The 18,129-nt window shown below is 41.6% G+C and overlaps 1 protein-coding gene across 1 annotated transcript; it reads right to left on the bottom strand.

Annotated features, from left to right (window-relative positions):
* Nucleotides 1-552: 552 nt before the first annotated feature.
* Nucleotides 553-17,700, bottom strand: mrpl44 (mitochondrial ribosomal protein L44). The gene is made up of 4 exons (XM_060833980.1): nucleotides 17,513-17,700; nucleotides 8,255-8,723; nucleotides 2,314-2,492; nucleotides 553-835 (listed from the first exon to the last, which is right to left on the bottom strand). The coding sequence occupies exons 1-4, from the start codon at nucleotides 17,683-17,685 to the stop codon at nucleotides 667-669; spliced, it is 990 nt and encodes a 329-aa protein (XP_060689963.1). The 5' UTR covers nucleotides 17,686-17,700; the 3' UTR covers nucleotides 553-666.
* Nucleotides 17,701-18,129: the final 429 nt, after the last annotated feature.

Here is an 18,129-nt window from a genome sequence, read left to right as displayed (position 1 = left end):
CACATCCTCTACCTAAACCTGTTGCCTATTTTCTAAGGATCTGTATCCCTCTACTCCCTGCCCATTCATGTATCTGTCCAGATTCATCTTAAATGATGCTATCATGTCTGCCTCTACCACCTCCACTGGCAATGCGTTCCAGGCACCCACCACCCTCTGCGTTAAGAACTTTGCACACATATCTCCCTTAAACTTATCCCCTCACCTTGAACTCGTTAGCCTTAGTAATTGAATTCCCCACTATGGGAAAAAGTTTCTTGTTATCCATCCTGTCTATACCTCATGATTTTTTAAACCTCAATCAGGTCCCCTCTCAACCTCCGTCTTTCAAATGAAAATAATCCTAGCAAGCTTTGAGAAGATTTGTAGCTCAGGTTGAGGCTCTGGATGTAAGTTTGCTCACTGAGCTGGAAGGTTCACTTTCAGACGTTTCGTGACTGGGACAACACATCCTTTCCAGTACATCTATATTCTTTTAACAACATGACAGCAGAACTGTACACATCATCAGGACACAATGCCCCAAATACTTTTGCAATAAAAAATGAAAACTGAATTTGAATGTTTTTATTTCAGCTGTGCAAATGTTCATCATTTTACAATGATTAATGTCCTATAATCAGGACTATTACTTGATGACAAATCAGATGGGATGAGGCCAGCACATTAATTGCACAGAGCTTTAGCTGCTGTGGGTTGCTTTGTGGGATTTGAATAATCCCAAGGTCGTCTGTTTTCTGTATAGCCATAAATTTTACGCAGTGCTACTCGTGCTGACTCTTCTTCTGCTGACAGCACAGTTTCACCAGGTCCTTCTGCAATTAGTTGCTTATCACTGAAACAAGACATTGAAATCTGTTAATCCCAGCATTTCAAGGTCAGTACTACTACATTTTCTTATAAATGTAAGACAGATGCATTTACCAAGTATAATTTAAATGTATGAGTTACTTGTCACACAAAATTGAACAATGCAGGCTTCATGAGGTAACTATTTCACAAACCATACAAAATCTTTCATCTAACCCAGTCAATTAGCAAAAAAAAACTAATTGTTTAGGGAAGTTGAGCAAAACTTAAAAATTAAAACTCATGTCTGAAAGCTGAAAGTTCAATTTAATTATGTAAAATAAATGACAATTCTAGGAATATTTAATACATGCAGCTTGACTGAATGGCCCAAGAAAAGAGACATTTCCTCTTAAGCATTCATGCATTTTTAGGAGTTGATCTCTTTTCTCTGTTCTATTTTAACTTAATAGAACAGCTGTACTCTCATATCCAAAGTATTTGATTCCATTTTAGGCACTTCTCTCACCCTTCATTCATCAACTCTTCTCTTTCTTCTATTCCAAATGTACCAACTCCGTACAGGCAAAATACCCCAACTAATCTTTGCATTGCTCAAGGCAGCACCAACAAGTCAATGGCTTCCAGCTCAAGGCAGCACCGACAAGTCAATGGCTTCCAGCTGTTTCATTTAAAAATGATATTCTTTATTGCAATATTTGGATTTAAACATTTCACAGATGCCTGGCAACTGCAGCTTTTAGTCTCCTATGTTGGATTGACAAGTGGCAGGACTAAGTGAGGACTGCAGATGATAGATATCAGAGTCAAAAAGTGTGGTGCTGGAAAAGCACAGCTGGTCAGGCAGCATCCGAGAAGCAGGATTACCAGCTCATTCTGAAAGGCCTATCATGTAAGAGCTAAATAACATATCATCCTGATGGGTATATATTACTACTTCTTTATTGCCCTGCAAAACTCCATCAACACCAGGACTACAAGATTATTAACACAAGACTTGCAATGGTTCAAAAAGAGATGTCACTATCAGGTAGCTCTTGCAGATGCAAAATTACTGTTTTAAAAATGAGCAATCTTTAAATGGAGCATTCCTTAACATTAATGCAGCTGCTCATACAAAATCTTTCACTGCCTGTTCATAATGTGAATCAGCAATCCTAAACTCATTTCCCACAGCAGCAACCCACTCATCCAATCAGCAACCCTGCCCACCACTTTATTTCTGCAGCCATTAAATTATCCTTCTATCCAGCAATTCATAAAACATGCTTCCAACCATCAAGAACGCCATCAACCCTTAGCATTCCACTGTTCCAAACAGCTTTTAAGCTTCATTTCCGAGACCTAACATTTTACAGCCTGCAATACATTTATATGATGAGCAAGAGGAAACATAAAATGTAATATGAAATGCTTTTTCACAGCAGTTCCATTCATATTTATTAATCATAGGGTTTAAGTCATAGCCACTCCATAGCATGTTAACCAACATTCATCAAGTACCTGTATAGTCCAACAAAATACACCGGGAGCACAGTGCTGACTCCAGACTGTCTCGTCAGTCTGGACTCAGGAAGAGCCATCTTCCTTTTGTTCATCTCTTCCACCAATAGTCCCATGGGATTAACAACAGGCCAGATTTCGAACAGATCTTTACCAATAAGTTGAGTAATTAAGAAGTCCTATAAATTAGAAAACACATAACAACATAAAGTCAAATTTTTTATTCAAAAGTGAAAGCAGGAGTGAACATTTCATGAACTGTTAGTAGATTGTTACAAATTCACAAAGCATTTGAATCATTACATGCATTAAAGAGAGACAGCATGTAACACCATGTTAATAACACAAGTCACCAAACATTGCATTCAAGGATATAAATAGTTACTTTTGGTCTTGGTTCAAATCATACAAAACTACAAACACAACTGACACAACCCAGAATTATATTACATAAGAACATAAGAAGTAGGAGCAGGAGTAAGCTATCTGGCTGTTCAAGGCTGTTCTGCCATTCAATAGAATCATGGCTGATCTTTCGTGGCCTCAGCTCCAATTACCTGTCCCCCCTAATTCCTTCATTGTTCAAAAAAGAACTATCTTAGCTTTAAAAACATTTACTGAAGTTGCGTCAACTCCTTCACTAGGCAGGGAATTCCATAGGTTCAGAACCCTCTGGGTGAAGAAGTTCCTTTTCAATTCAGTCCTAAATTTACCCTCCTTAATTTTGAGGCTATGCCCTCTAGTCCTAGTTTCACCCACCAGTGAAAACATCCTCTATCTAATCTATTCCCTTCATAATTTTATATGTTTTATAAGATTTCCCCCCTCATTCTTCTGAATTCCAATGAATATATTCCCAGTCTACTCAGTCTCTCTTCATAAGCCAACCCCTACAACTCCGGAATCAACATAGCGAACCTCCTCTGCACCCCCTTTCCTCAGTAAGGGGACTAAAGCTGCACGCATTACTCCAGGTGTGGCCTCACCAGCACCCTATACAGCTGCAACATAACCTCCCTGCTTTTAAACTTAATCCCTTTAGCAATGAAGGACAAAATTCCATTTGCCTTCTTAATTACCAGTTGTACCTGCAGACCAACCTTCTCTGCTTTGTGTACAAGGATACCCAGGTCCCTCTGCAACTTTTTACCATTCAAGTAATAGTCCTTTTTACTATTACTCCTACCAAAAGGGATGATTTCACATTTATTCCATCTGCCAGACCTTTGCCCACTCAATTAAAGTATTTATATTCCTCTGCAAAGTTTCACAGTCTTCTGCACACTTTGCTCTGCCACTTATCTTAGTGTCATCTGCAAACTTTGACACACTACGCGTGGTCCCCAACTCCAAATCATCTATGTAAATTGTGAATAATTGCGGTCCCAACACTGATATCTGAGGCACACTACTATTCACTGATTGCCAAGCAGAATAGCATTCATTTAACCCCACTCTTTGCTTCCTGTTAGTCAACCAATCCTCTATCCATGCTAATACTTTACCCGCAACGCCATGCAACTCTATCGTATGTAGTAGCATCTTCTGCGACACCTTGTTGAAGACCTTTTTTAAATCTAGGTACACCACCTCCACCGGGTCCCCATTGTCCATCTTGCTTGTAATGTCTTCCAATGATTAGTTAAGCATGACTTGCTGTTCATGAACCCATACCGCGTCTGCCCAACGGGACAACTGCTATCTAGATGCCCAGCTATTTCTTGCTTGATAATAGAATCAAGCACCTGCCCATTACAGAAGTTAAGCTAACTGGTCTATAATTTCCCATCTTTTGCCTACCTCCCTTTTTTTTAACAGTGGTGAGACATTTGCTGTTTTCCAATCTGCTAGAACTGTCCCAGAGTCCAGCGACTTCTGGGAAATTGCCACAAATGCATTTGCTATTTCTCCCGCCACCTCATTTAGTACCCTGGGTTGCATTCCATCAGGGCCAGGAGACTTGTGTATCCTTAGCTCCATTAGCTTGCCCAATACTACCACTTCTGTGATAATGATTGTTCCCAGCTACTCACCTACGTTTGTCTCTTTGTCAAATTACTGGTATGTTATTTGTGTCCTCCACTGTGATGACCAACACAAAATACCTGTTCAATGCCTCAGCCTTTTCATCATATTCCATGATTAAATGCCCCTGCTCATCCTCTAAAGGACCAATGTTTACTTTTGCTACTCTTTTTCATTTTATCTATTTCTAGAAACTTTTGCTATCTGTCTTTACATTCTGTGCTAGTTTTTCCTCATGTTTCATCTTACCTTTCTTTATAGATCTTTAAGTAGCTTTCTGTTGACCTTTAAAGCTTTCCCAGTCTTCTAGATTCCCACTGATCTTGGCCATTTTGTTTGCCTTCTCTTTCAATTTGAGAACCTCCCTTATTTTCTTAGACACCCAGGGCAGATTACCCCTTTTCTTACAGTCCTTCCTTTTCATTGGAATGTATTTTTGTTGAGCATTTTGAAAAATTGCTATGAAAATCCTCCACTGCTCATCAACTGTCCCACCATCAAACCTTTGTTTTCAGTTTACTTCAGCCATGTCCTCCCTCACCCTATTGTCATCTCCCCTTGTTTCAGCACAAGACTCTGGTATTCGATTTTATCTTGACACTCTCCATCTGAACTTTAAATTCAACCATACTGGAATTCTGTCAATTCAACTACATAAATGAAGACCAAAGCCCTCACTTTGTAAATTTCAAGTTTTTAGTTGGTTAATGGAGCTGACATTTGCACAGTTGCCATGTGAGGGTGAAGCAGCTTTGCTCTGCAGATGCAAAAATATTGTACTCCATATCAAGGGCAAAGTCAGGCCCAACTCAGAATTTACACTGCAACATCTTAGCATTAGTTTGAAATCAAAAGCATTTGACACTAACCCTCCAGCCATTATTAACCTTTTAATAATGAGGAAAAATACAATGACATGCATAAATATTTAAATCTGAACGTAAGAAATCATCAGAAACAGGGCTCTCAAGAGCCCAGCAAAGTGTGCCCAGCTCATGACTGGACTAGCAGATTCCATATTTGAATTTTCCCAAGGTCACTGCCTCCACCTGAATAGTGCACAATCCAAATGCATCTTAGTCAAAACTTGTGTCTGACCAAGGTGATTTTAGTTCTTTCGCTTTGTACAAAATTCAAGCAATATTATTTGACATTTCCATAAAGTTTTTGTACATTATAGGTCTATTTTTCATGTCTGAGAAGATTCTGCTAATTTTCTCTCCTCATAAACAAACAAGAATGTGTTTGCTAAGTGCTCTCCAGTATTTTGACTGTTTCATCTTGTATTTTGAGTGCAATGCATTTTACAAGTCCCATTGTACAAGAGGAGTAATTTTTCTCTAATCTCAATCCACTATGTTGCTATTGCAAAAAAAAACATTGTAATGATCTCAGAGAAGCCATAAGGTTGGCAGGATGTAAGGAATATGAGTGTTTTGAAATTAAAGCACATTGTTAAGACAAAATAGAGGTGGTTTTACTCCATTTCTGGGTTTGTTCTTTATGCAGTAGAGCAATTTTGATTCTGGTTGATAAAATAATTAAAAACATTTCACTTCCCATCACTGACATGTCTTACCTCACTAATCACGAACATTTTCAAAGGATTTTAGCTAAGAATAGGACATTAAATATTCAAACCTTGGCAAATTTCTAGTATCTTGAGAAAGACTACACTCATTCCTTCATTTTGTGTAAACTTCAATAAACACATTTCCTCAACAGTACGAGCAATTTTGCTTAAGGCGTTTGATAAGGTTCCCCATGGTAGGCTACTGCAAAAAAATACAGAGGTATGGCATTGAGGGTGCGTTGGAGGTTTGGATTAGGAATTGGCTGGCTGGAAAAAGACAGAGGGTAGTAGTTGATGATAAAGGTTCATCTTGGAGTGCAGTTACTAGCGGTGTTCTGCAAGGATCTGTTGTGGGATCATTGCTGTTTGTCATTTTTATAAATGACCTGGAGGAAGGGCTAGAAGGTTGGGTGAGCAAGTTTGCGGATGATACAAAAGTCGGTGGAGTTGTTGACAGTGAGGAAGGATGTGGCAGGTTACAGCGGGATATAGTTAAGCTGCAGAGCTGGGCAGAAAGGTGGCAAATGGAGTTCAATGTAGCTAAGTGTGAAGTGATTCACTTTGGTAAGGGTAACAAGAAGATGGGCTAATGGTTGGATACTTGGTAGTGTGGATGAGCAGAGGGATCTTGGTGTCCATGTACACAGATCTCTGAAAATTGCCATCCAGGTAAATAGTGCTGTGAAGAAGGCATATGGCGTACTGGCTTTTATTGGTAGAGGAATTGAGTTCCGGAGTCCTGAGGTCATGTTGCAGTTGTATAAGACTCTGGTGCGGCCGCATCTGGAGTATTGTGTGCAGTTTTGGTCGCCATACTATAGGAAGGATGTGGATGCACTGGAACGGGTGCAGAGGAGGTTTACCAGGATGTTGCCTGGTATGGTAGGAAGATCGTATGAGGAAAGGCTGAGGTACTTGGGGCTATTTTCATTGAAGAAGGTTTAGGGGTGACTTGATAGAGGTCTACAAGATGATTAGGGGTTTAGATAGAGTTGACAATGAGAACCTTTTTCCACATATGGAGTCAGCTATTACGAGGGGGCATAGCTTTAAATTAAGAGGTGGTAGGTATAGGACAGATGTTAGGGGTAGATTCTTTACTCAGCGAGTCGTGCGTTCATGGAATGCCCTGCCAGTAGCAGTGGTGGACTCTCTCTCTTTATGGGCATTTAAACGGGCATTGGATAGGTATATGGAGGATAGTTGGCTAGTGTAGGTTAGGTAAGCTTCGGTCGGTGCAACATTGAGGGCGCTGTATTTTTCTATGTTCTTAACATTTTCATTCCACATCACTTCCAATCACACAATTTGCCCAATGGGTATTTTATCTTGAAATCATCTGTGTTTTTACCTTTCATACATGCTGGCTGTATAACAAGAGCTAAACTCTACAGTTTCTGACATAAATTCATTTCCTCATTATACCAAGCTCCTCTTTTAAGCCTGAATGTTAAACCTATTCCTTTGAATTTGTTTTTATTACCCCTTCTAATATCTTTTCCAGGGTGTCAGAATTATCAAGCACAGGGGAGGAGGTAATTCAGCCAATCATGTTTGAACTGGCTGTTCGAAAGAACCGTCCAACTGGTCTTGATCCTTCCTCATGGTAGGACCTTCCTCATGGTCCTACAATTTTTCTCCTTTACAAACATACATTCCTCATTTCCCCTCCCCCCACCTTGTCTCAGTCGATTCCCTCGAACTCAGCACCGCCCTCCTAACCTGCAATTTTCTTCCTGACCTCTCCGCCCCCACCCCACTCCGGCCTATCACCCTCACCTTGACCTCCTTCCACCTATCACATCTCCATCGCCCCTCCCCCAAGTCCCTCCTCCCTACCTTTTATCTTAGCCTGCCTGGCACACTCTCCTCATTCCTGATGAAGGGCTTGTGCCCGAAACGTCGAATTTCCTGTTCCTTGGATGCTGCCTGACCTGCTGCGCTTTAACCAGCAACACATTTTCAGTTCAATTCTATTTTCAAAGGAAGCATTAAACTGCTTTTACCATCCTTTCAGGTATTGCATTCCAGATCATAAAACAATTCTCATTATCCCCACTGGTTTGTTCATTAATTACCTTCAACCTCAAACCACTCTGGTTACCAAGCTTTCTGCGAGTCTTGCTATTTATATTTGTCTGTGCTTCTGAGAAACATCTTAGGTCATTTCTTTATGTTGAAGATATAATATAAATTATATGAATGCAAATTGTTTCTGCTCTCACAACTTGTAAATCTGCTTGAACCTTAGGCAATTGTCACCGTACCGAGTGTAGTTCCTTGTTATTATTTAAACATGCAATATAAACTACTACCCACACCATTACCGCCCCAATATCTTACCCTGACAAATAAGGTGGCTCTTGCAGGTCCACTGCTCTCTAGCAAAGCTCCAATAAGAGCAAAGAATGTCTTTTGTAAAACCTCTTGTGGCACTGGAAACTCTGCACTTAGTGTCAAGTCTTCAACAGCTAAATTCCTGGCCACATGGCACACAATCTGTGACCCAGTGATGTGACCAGTAAGTGCCGAAACACCATCTGCAGGTAAGTTTGGATAGGCACTACTGAAACAGTCTTGGAGGTATTTATTTGCGAACGATAAACCTTTCTCAAATAACTGCTGGTTGTCTTTAAGATTTAATGTTATTTCCTCCCTTTCCAGTTTAAGCTCCTGGCGACGTGCTTCCTCAGACATGATGTAACAGGGATTAACAAATGCTGTTTTTAGAAGATCCAGGTTGAAATTCTCATTAAGACGATGACTGAAGGCCTCTACTTCAGCATGATAGTCCCAGTTGGGTTGCTGTGACCTGAAATGCAACAAAATATTTTAAAGTCAGCTTACAGTAACAAAAATTGCTTTTCACCTTCACAGTTTCACCATAGTTATTGAAACTTATGTCAAAAACAAATATCAATCTAAAAATAGTGTACTCCTATAACATACTAGAATCCAATGCGAAGACTTCGAGATGGTGCTCCCATCTGGAGATAAAGGAAGTTGGGTCTATCTTAAACTACCCTGGAAGGGGAAGATGTTTCAAACATTTGAACAACAGGTAAAACTAGCTGTCTCATGCTGCCACTACACTATGACTCCAAGAGTGTTTTTCCACATGACATCTCTCCAAACACACAAATAAGTAACATGATATCCAAGTGCCTGCACTATGCCAGATATGTAGACCTTTCATCCCTAAGACTGGGGACTACATTATACAACATACCCTACTGACCAGAAATTAGACTAGCCATATAAATACTGGACTTCAAGAGCAGGTCAAAAGCTAGAAATCTTGCACTTCCTGACTCCTCAAAGCCTGTCCACCATTGACACGACTCAAATCAGAAGTGTGATGGAGTACTCCTTACTTGCCTGGATGAGTGCAATTGCACCAACAGTCAAGAAGCTTGACACTAAGTCACTTGATTGACACCAGATCCACAAAACATTCAGTTCTTCCACCATCGACATTCAGAAGCAACTGAATATACAACTGACAAAACGCACTGTGGATATTCAGTAGGGCTCCATACACAGCACTTTCCAAACCACTATCATCCAGAAAGAAATGATGTGGAGGTGCTGGACTGGGATGGGCAAACTCAGAATTCACATGACACCAGGTTATAGTCCAACAGGTTTATTTGAAATCACAAGCTTTCGCAGTGCTGTTCCTTCTTCAGTTAATCAGCGCTGTGAAAGCTTGTGATTTTAAATAAGCCTGTTGGACTATAACCTGGTGTTATGTGATTTCTGACCTTATCTAGAAAGAAAAGAGAAGCAGATGCATTAGAACACTACTACTTGTAAGTCTCCTCCAAGCAACTCTCAGTTCAGACTTCGAAATGAATTCTTGATCTTGCAGCATTGCGAGGTCAAAATCCTAGAACTCCCTCATACTCTTTTGTCGGATGACCTACAGCACAAGAACTGTGGTGGTTCAAGGCGGCAGCTCACCACCACTTTCTCAAGAGCAACTAGGGATGGACAATAAATGCTGGTGAAGCCAGTGATGCCTACATCATATATCTGAATAAACTTATTAACTCGGCCGAACTGCTCTTCCAGTGGTGACCTTTTTAAAAACTTGCTAAGGCTAATTACTTCAGAATTTGAGAAAAAAAAATTGAGATTTTTTTTAACCCACCAACTGTCAGCATCAGTTTTGCCACCCTGTTTTGTCTTCCACATAGAATCACTGAAAGTGTACAGCACAGAAGAGGTCACATGGATCAACTATCTGCACTGACCAAAAAGCAAGACTTCCAACATGTGGTCTACAACTTTGTTGCTTACAGCACTTGAGGTGCGTATCCAAGTACCAAGATGAATGACACAAACTAGGAATGTCATCTGCCAATATCTACGCCTTCTCTGAGACACATCATTCACATTCCCTCAAACAAATCAAGATAGATCAAGATCTAAGCTCTGCAGTCCTGCCACTTCCAGTTGAGAATGATGTTGGCCAATTAAACAGCTTACTAAAGGTGGAGGTTGCAAAAACATTCCCATCCACATTTATGGATGAGCCCACTACATCATACACCCAATTCATAACATAAGGCTTCGAGTGTATGATTCATCTCAGCCTCCTCCGGTGATCCCTAGCATCACAGATGCCAGTTTTCAGCCAATTCAATTCACTCCATGTGATATCGTTTGGAGGTATTAGATAGTGAAAAGGCTATGGGCCTTGATAATATTCTGGAAATAGTACTGAACACTTGTGCTCCAGAACTTGTGGTCCTGTAGCCATGCTGCATAATTACAGCACTGACATCTACCTGACAATTTGAGAAAATTGGGAGAAAGTGAGGACTGCAGATGCTGGAGATCAGAGTCGTACATTGTTCGAAATGTCGATTCTCCTGCTCCTCAGATGCTGCCTGACCGGCTGAGCTTTTCCAGCACCACACTTTTTAAATGTGGAAAATTGTCCAGGTATCTCCCGTATGCAAAACGTAGGAAATTCCAACCCAGCTAACTACTGTCCCATCAGTCTACTGTCGATAATCAGTAAAGTGATGGAAGGTGTAATCAATAGTGCAATCAGGCAGCACCTACTCTGCAATAACTTGCTCAGTTGGGTTCTGCCAGGGCCACTCAACCCCTGACCTCATTACAGCCCTGGTTCAAACATGGATAAAAGAGCTGAATTTCTGAGGTGAGGTGAGACTGACAGTCCTTGACAATGAAGCTGCATTTGACTAAACATGACATAAAGGAGCCGTAGCAAAACTAGAATTGATGAATATTAGGGAGCAACTTCTCTGCTGGTTGGAGACATACTTGGCACGTAATAAGATGGTTGTGGTTGTTGGGGATCAGTCATCTCAGCTCCAGGATATCTCTGCTGGAGTTCTTCAGGGTAGTATCCTAGGCCTTACCATTTTCAGCTGTTTTATCAATGACCTTCCCCCCCCATCATAAGGTCAGAAGTGGGGATGTTCGATGATGAATCACTATGTTCAGCACCATTCACGACTCCTCAGATACTGAAGTGGACCACATACAAATGCAACAAGATCTAGATAATCCAGGCTTGGGCTGACAAGTAGGAAGTAACATTCGTGCCACAAATGCTAGGTAATGTCCATCTCCAATAAGACAAAATATAACCACTTCTCTTTTGATATTCAATGGTGTTACCATCACCAAATACCACACTATCAATATTCTAGGGGATACCATTAACTGTACAAAACCTGTTGGAATACTCTCCAGTTGCCTGGCTGGGTGCAGCTCCAACAACACTTAAGAAGCTGGGCACTGTCCAAGGCAAAGCAGCCCACTTGACTGGCATCACATTCACAAGCATCCACTCCCTCTACACTGACTATCAGTCGTAGCAGTGTGTGCTACCTACAAGATGCACTGCAGAAATTCACCAAAGATCCTTTTACAGCACCTTCCTACCCACAACCATTTCTATCTGGAAGGACAAGGTCAGCAATAAATGGGAACACCACCACTACACTCCAGATTTTGACTACTCATGATGTGAAGAAGTTTATCCATACGCTGATTTTGTTTGTGTCACCAATTATTTTAAATCTGCACCCTCTTCATTCTGATCCATTCAAGAGTGGGAAAGCCTTCTCCATACTGACTGTCCAGACCTAGTGACTTGGAGTATTTCTGTTAAATCTCGTCTGCTCCATTTATTCGCCAAAGAAAACTGTCCTACTTTTCCTTTATAATTTAAGCTCCTCATCCCTTAAACTATTCTCATGGAACTCTTGTTTAACATGTTTACATAGAATCAGAGAAGAGGAACAGAGGAGAGGAACAGCCCGTTGAGTTGTTCCACCTTTCAATGCGATCATGGCTAAACATCCAATTCAGTATCCTTTAATCCCTTCAGTTCCAACAACTAAATCTAATGCCTTCTTAAAAACATTCAATGTTTTGGCTTTAATCACTTTCGTTGGCAGAGAGTTTCACAGAATCACCATTCTCTGGATCAAGAAACTTCCCATCTCAGTTCTAAATGGCCTACCCCATATCCTTAACAACCTGTGGTTATGGATTCTCCGCTCATCAGGAACACCCTTGCTGAATCCACCCTAACTAGCCATAGAGTCATAGAGATGTACAGCATGGAAACAGACCCTTCGGTCCAACGTTCATGCCGATCAGATATCCCAACCCAATCTAATCTCACCTGCCAGGACCTGGCCTATATCCCTCCAAACCCTTCCTATTCATATACTAGATGTAGGTTTGCTCGCTGAGCTGGAAGGTTCATTTTCAGATGTTTTGTCAGTGAGCCTCCGGCCAAAGCATTGCTGATAATTCCTGCTTTCTATTTATTTGTTTGGGTTTCTTTGGGATGGTAATGTCAGTTCGTGTTCTTTTTCTCAGGGGGTGGTAAATCAGGTCCAAGTCAATGTGTTTGTTGATAGAGTTCCGATTATAATGCCATGCTTCTAGGAATTCTCGTGCATGTCTCTGTTTGGCTTGTCCTAAGGTGGATGTATTGTCCCAGTTGAAGTGGTGTCCTTCCTCATCTGTATGTAAGGATACTAGTGAGAGTGGGTCATGTCTTTTTGTGGCTAGCTGATGTTCATGTGTCCTGGTACCTAGTTTTCTGCCTGTTTGTCCAATGTAGTGTTTGTTACAGTCCTTGCACAGTATTTTGTAAATTACATTAGTTTTGCTTGTTGTCTATATAGGGTCTTTCAAGTTAATTAGCTGCTGTTTTAGTGCGTTGGTGGGTTTGTGGGCTGCCATGATGCCAAGGGGTCTGAGTAGTCTGGCAGTCATTTCTGAGATGTCTTTGATGTAGGGGAGAGTGGCTAGGGTTTCTGGACGTGTTGTGTCTGCTTGTTTGGGTTTGTTGCTGAGAAATCTGTGGGCTGTGTTCATCGGGTACCTGTTCTGTTTGAATACGTGGTATAGCTGACTTTCCTCTGCTCTGCGTAGTTCTTCTGTGCTGCCATGTGTGGTGACTCATTGAAATAATATTCTGATGCAGCTTCATTTGTGGGTGTTGGGATGATTGCTTCTGTAGTTCAATATTTGGTCCATATGTGTTGTTTTCCTGTAGACGCTGGTTTGAAGTTCCCCATTGGCTGTTGGCTTTACTGTGACATCTAGGAAAGGCAGTTTGTTGTTGTTTTCCTCCTCTTTAGTGAATGTTATGCCAGTAAGGGTGGCACAAAATACCATGCAAGGACTAAATCTTTTTTGAACCCTTCCAAGTTTCACAACATCCTTCCAATAGGAAGGAGACCAGAATTGCAGGCAATATTCCAAATGTGGCCTAACCAATGTCCTGTACAGCTGCAACATGACCTCCCAACTCCTGTACTCGATACTCTGACCAATAAAGGAAAGCATACCAAATGCCTTCTTCATTATCCTATCTACCTGTGACTCTACTTTCAAGGAGCTATGAATCTGCATTCCAAGGTCTTTTTGTTCAGCAACACTCCCTAGGACCTAACCGTTAAGTATATAAGTTCTGCTAAGATTTGCTTTCCCAAAATGCAGCACCTCACATTTATCTGAATTAAACTTCATCTGCCACTCCTCAGCCCATTGGCCCAACTAATCAAGATCCTGTTGTAATCTGAGGTAACATTCTTTGCTGTCCACTACACCTCCAATTTTGGTGTCATCTGCAAACTTACTAACTATACCTCTTACGTTCACATCCAAATCATTTATATAAATGATGAAAAGTAGTGGACCCAGCACCGATCCTTGTGGCACTCCACTGATCACAGGCCTCCAGTCTGAAAAACAACTCTCCACCACCACCCTCTGTCTTCTACCTTTGAACCAGTTTTGTATCCAAATAGCTAGTTCTCCCTGTACTCCATGGGATCTAACTTTGCTATCTAGTCTCCCATGGGCAACCGTGTCGAATGCCTTACTGAAGTCCATATAGATCACATCTACCACTCTGCCCTCATGAATCCTCTTTGTTACTTCTTCAAAAAACTCAATCAAGTTTGTGACACACGATTTCCCATGCACAAAGCGGTCTTGACTATCCCAAATCAGTCCTTGCCTTTCCAAATACATGTACATCCTGTCCCTCAGGATTCCCCCCAACAACTTGCCCACTACTGAGGTTAGGCTCACTGGTCTATAGTCTCCTGGCTTTTCCTTACTACCTTTCTTAAATAATGGCACCACGTTTGCCAACCTCCAGTCTTCTGGCACCTCACCTGTGGCTATCAATGATACAAATATCTCAGCAAGAGGCCCAGCAATGACTTCCCTAACTTCACACGGAGTTCTCAGGTACACCTGATCAGGTCCTGGGAATTTATCCAATTTTATGTATTTTAAGACATCCAGCATTTCCTCTTCTGTAATATGGACATTTTTCAAGATGTCTAGATTAGAGTTGAGCTGGAAAAGCACAACAGGTCAGGCAGCATCCGAGGAGCAGGAGAGACCTGCTGTGCTTTTCCAGCACCACTCAAATCTAGACTCTGATCTCCAGCATCTGCAGTCCTCACTTTTGCCTATTTTTCAAGATGTCATTATCTATTTCCCTACATTCTGTACCTTCCATGTTCTTTTCCTCAGTAAACAGGAATGCAAGATACTTGTTTAGTATCTTCCCCCATCTCCTGCAGCTCCACACAGAGGTCATCTTGCTGACCTTTGAGGGGCGATATTCTCTCCCTAGTTACCTTTTGTCCTTCATGTATTAGTAAAAACCCTTTGGATTCTCCTTAACTCTATTTGCCAAGCTATCTCATGTCCCCGTTTGCCCTCCTGATTTGCCTCTTAAGTATACTCCTACTACCTCAATGCTCTTCTAAGGATTTACTCGATATTGTCTGACATAGGCTTCCTTCTTTTTCTTAACCAAACCCTCAATTTCTTTAGTCATCCAGCAATCTCTATACCTACCAGCCTTTTCTTTCACCCTAACAAGAATATATTGACTCTGGACTCGTTATCTCATTTCTGAAGGCTTCCCATTTTCCACCCATCCCTTTACCTGCGAACATCTGCCCCCCCATCAGCTTTTGAAAGTTCTTGCCTAATACGATCAAAATTAGCCCTCCTCCAATTTAGAACTTCAACTTTTAGATCTGGTCTTTACTTTTCCATCACTATTTTAAAACTAATAGAATTATGGTCGCAGGCCCCAAAGTGCTCCCCCACTGACACCTCAGTCACCTGCCCTGCCTTATTTCCTAAGAGTAGGACAAGTTTTGCACCTTCTCTAGTAGGTGCATCCACATACTGAATCAGAAATATTTCTTGTACAAGCTTAACAAATTCCTCTCCATTGAAACCCTTAATACAATGGCAGTCCCAGTCTATGTGTGGAAAGTTAAAATCCCCTACCATAACCACCCTATTATTCTTACAGATAACTGAGATCTCCTTCCAAATTTGTTTCTCAATTTCCCACTATTAGGGGGTCTATAATACAATCCCAATAAGGTGATCACCCTTTCTTATTTCTCAGTTCCACCCAAATAACTTCTCTGGATGTATTTCTGAAAATATCATCCCTCAGTATAGCTGTAATGCTGACCCTTGTCAGAAATGCCATTCACCCTCCTCTCTTGCCTCCGTTTCCATCCTTCCTGTAGCATTTGTATCCTGGAACATTAAGCTGCCAGTCCTGCCCATCCCTGAGCCACGTTTCTGTAATTGTTCCGATATCCCAGTCCCATGCTCCTAAACATGCCCACAGTTGATTGGCCTTCCCTGTCTGGCCTTTTGCATTGTAAATGCAGTTTAATATATCAGTCTGTATTCCCCCTTCTGAATCTCATCCTTTTCCCTTCCTATGTCATTGGTACAATGACTTCCTGCTGGGCCCTCTCCCTTTTGAGAACATTCTGCACCCTCTCAGAGACATCCTTGATCTTGGCACAGGGAGGAAACACACCATTCATTTTTCACTGCTGGCCACAGAAACGTCTGTCTGTGCCTCGGATTAGACACTCCCTAAAACAATTGATCTCTTGGAGCCCGATGTACCCTTTGTTGCATTAGAGCCACTCTCAATCCCAGAAACTTGGCTGTGTGAGCTACATTCCCCTGAAAATCCATCATTCTCTACATTTTCCAAAACAGCATACTTGTTTGAAATGAGGATAGCCACCGAAGACTCCTGCACTACCTGTTTACCTCTTCTACCTTTCCTGGAGTTAACCCATCTATTTGACTATATCTGCAACTTTTCTCCTTTCCTATAACTGCCATTCATCACACCCCCTTGCTCTTGTAAATTCCTCATTGTCTCTAACTGTCACTCCAACTGATAGGATTCACAACCAACAGCATTTATTGCAGATGTAATCCTCAGTAACACGTAAAAGGTTTCTACGATATCCTCCCTCATCCTTCTCAACTCAAGTGGTTATACCGCTAACTGATCCAGTGTCTCTTCATACATTAATCCTGCTATCCCAGAAGTCTGTCTGATAAACCTTTGCTGTATTCCTCCACAGCCAGAATATTCTTCCTCAGATGAAACCAAAACTGTGCACAGTACTTCAGGTGCGATCTCATGAAGGCCCTGTATAATTACAGTAAGATATCCCAACTTCTGTACTTAAATCCCTTCCTCATTCTCTGTGGTGCCCAGTTCTGGACAGGATACTCCATCAGAGGTCACCTCCAGTCAACATATCCTCCTTGTTTTTATACTCTGTAATGCTATTAATAAAGCCTAGGGCGTGTTTTATTAATCTCAATCTGTTCTTCCACCTTCAATGACTTAGGCAAACATCAATGTAGGTCCCTCTGCTCTTGTTACACCCTTTAGTTTTATATCATTATATATTGCGTTTACATTGTTTCTACCAAAATAAACCACTTGTCATTTCTCACTTTTAACTTCACCTGCCTCCTAATTATGTCCTCTATCAAGAAGCAGATGTTAACTGTCACATATAAATACAGGAACAGGAGGCCATTCAGCCCCTCAAGCTTCTTCACCCTTTTAACGAGAACATGGATGATATGTGGCCTAACTCCATAAATGCAAGGTTCTCTAATAGTCTTGCATATTAAGTGCAAAATATGAGTCAACGTTCACCCGAAGCACCGTTGATACTGGGCACTGCAGGGCCTGAGGCCTGCTACCCATGCAGTGTTACACACCGGGGTCGAGGCGGCGGAGGCCCTTCAAGTTTCTTCTTCCTTTCCATTAACTGTACGTAAGCTCTCATCCATCGTTTCTTCTCCCTAGTTTGTGTGAATGAGATGGTCTGGCTGAGGGCAAACCGTTGTCCGAAAGGACCGAGAACGCGGCGGGACAACATCAACGCCGCCATCACAGCGGCCAGACTGCGGCTGCGCACCCCATACAGCCCCGCCCACGCACCCCATACAGCCCCGCCCACAAATTGCGCCTGCGTACTGTGATTCCAGAGCCAGAGCAGACTGATGAGGTGTGTCTCACAGGAGATGTGTGAGTTCGAATCTTCACTCACTGTTGACTAACTGCAGCATTCAGGCAAAAACCACTACAGTTCAGACTGAGACTATCACTAAACAGTGCAGGTTCATTAAATACGCAGTAAAAATGAAATAAAAACAGAAACGTTAGCGAGAAGTAGGTCTGGCAATATCTACTGAGGAGGAACAGAGTTAATGTTTTGAGTTAAATTCTTGTTGGGTTTCTCCGATATGTGCTGCTTTTGTTTCAGATTTCCAGCATCTGCAGTATTTTGCTTTTATTAGATTTGTAATGACCTTTGCTACGGACTGACTTTTTT

The sequence above is a fragment of the Hemiscyllium ocellatum genome, chromosome 13, assembly GCF_020745735.1.
Source record: "Hemiscyllium ocellatum isolate sHemOce1 chromosome 13, sHemOce1.pat.X.cur, whole genome shotgun sequence".
Taxonomy (NCBI): domain Eukaryota; kingdom Metazoa; phylum Chordata; class Chondrichthyes; order Orectolobiformes; family Hemiscylliidae; genus Hemiscyllium; species Hemiscyllium ocellatum.
This window is presented reverse-complemented; position numbering and strand designations above follow the sequence as displayed.

Bases quoted from the DNA above. Each gene is read 5' to 3' on its own strand.
- mrpl44 (XM_060833980.1), bottom strand. From the start codon at position 17,685: ATGGCGGCGTTGATGTTGTCCCGCCGCGTTCTCGGTCCTTTCGGACAA. The intron at 8,724-17,512 runs GTGTGTAACACT...GTTGCATTTCAG, and splicing joins CCTCCGCCGCCTCGACCCCG to GTCACAGCAACCCAACTGGG. The intron at 2,493-8,254 runs GTAAGATATTGG...TCTAATTTATAG, and splicing joins GAGCCACCTTATTTGTCAGG to GACTTCTTAATTACTCAACT.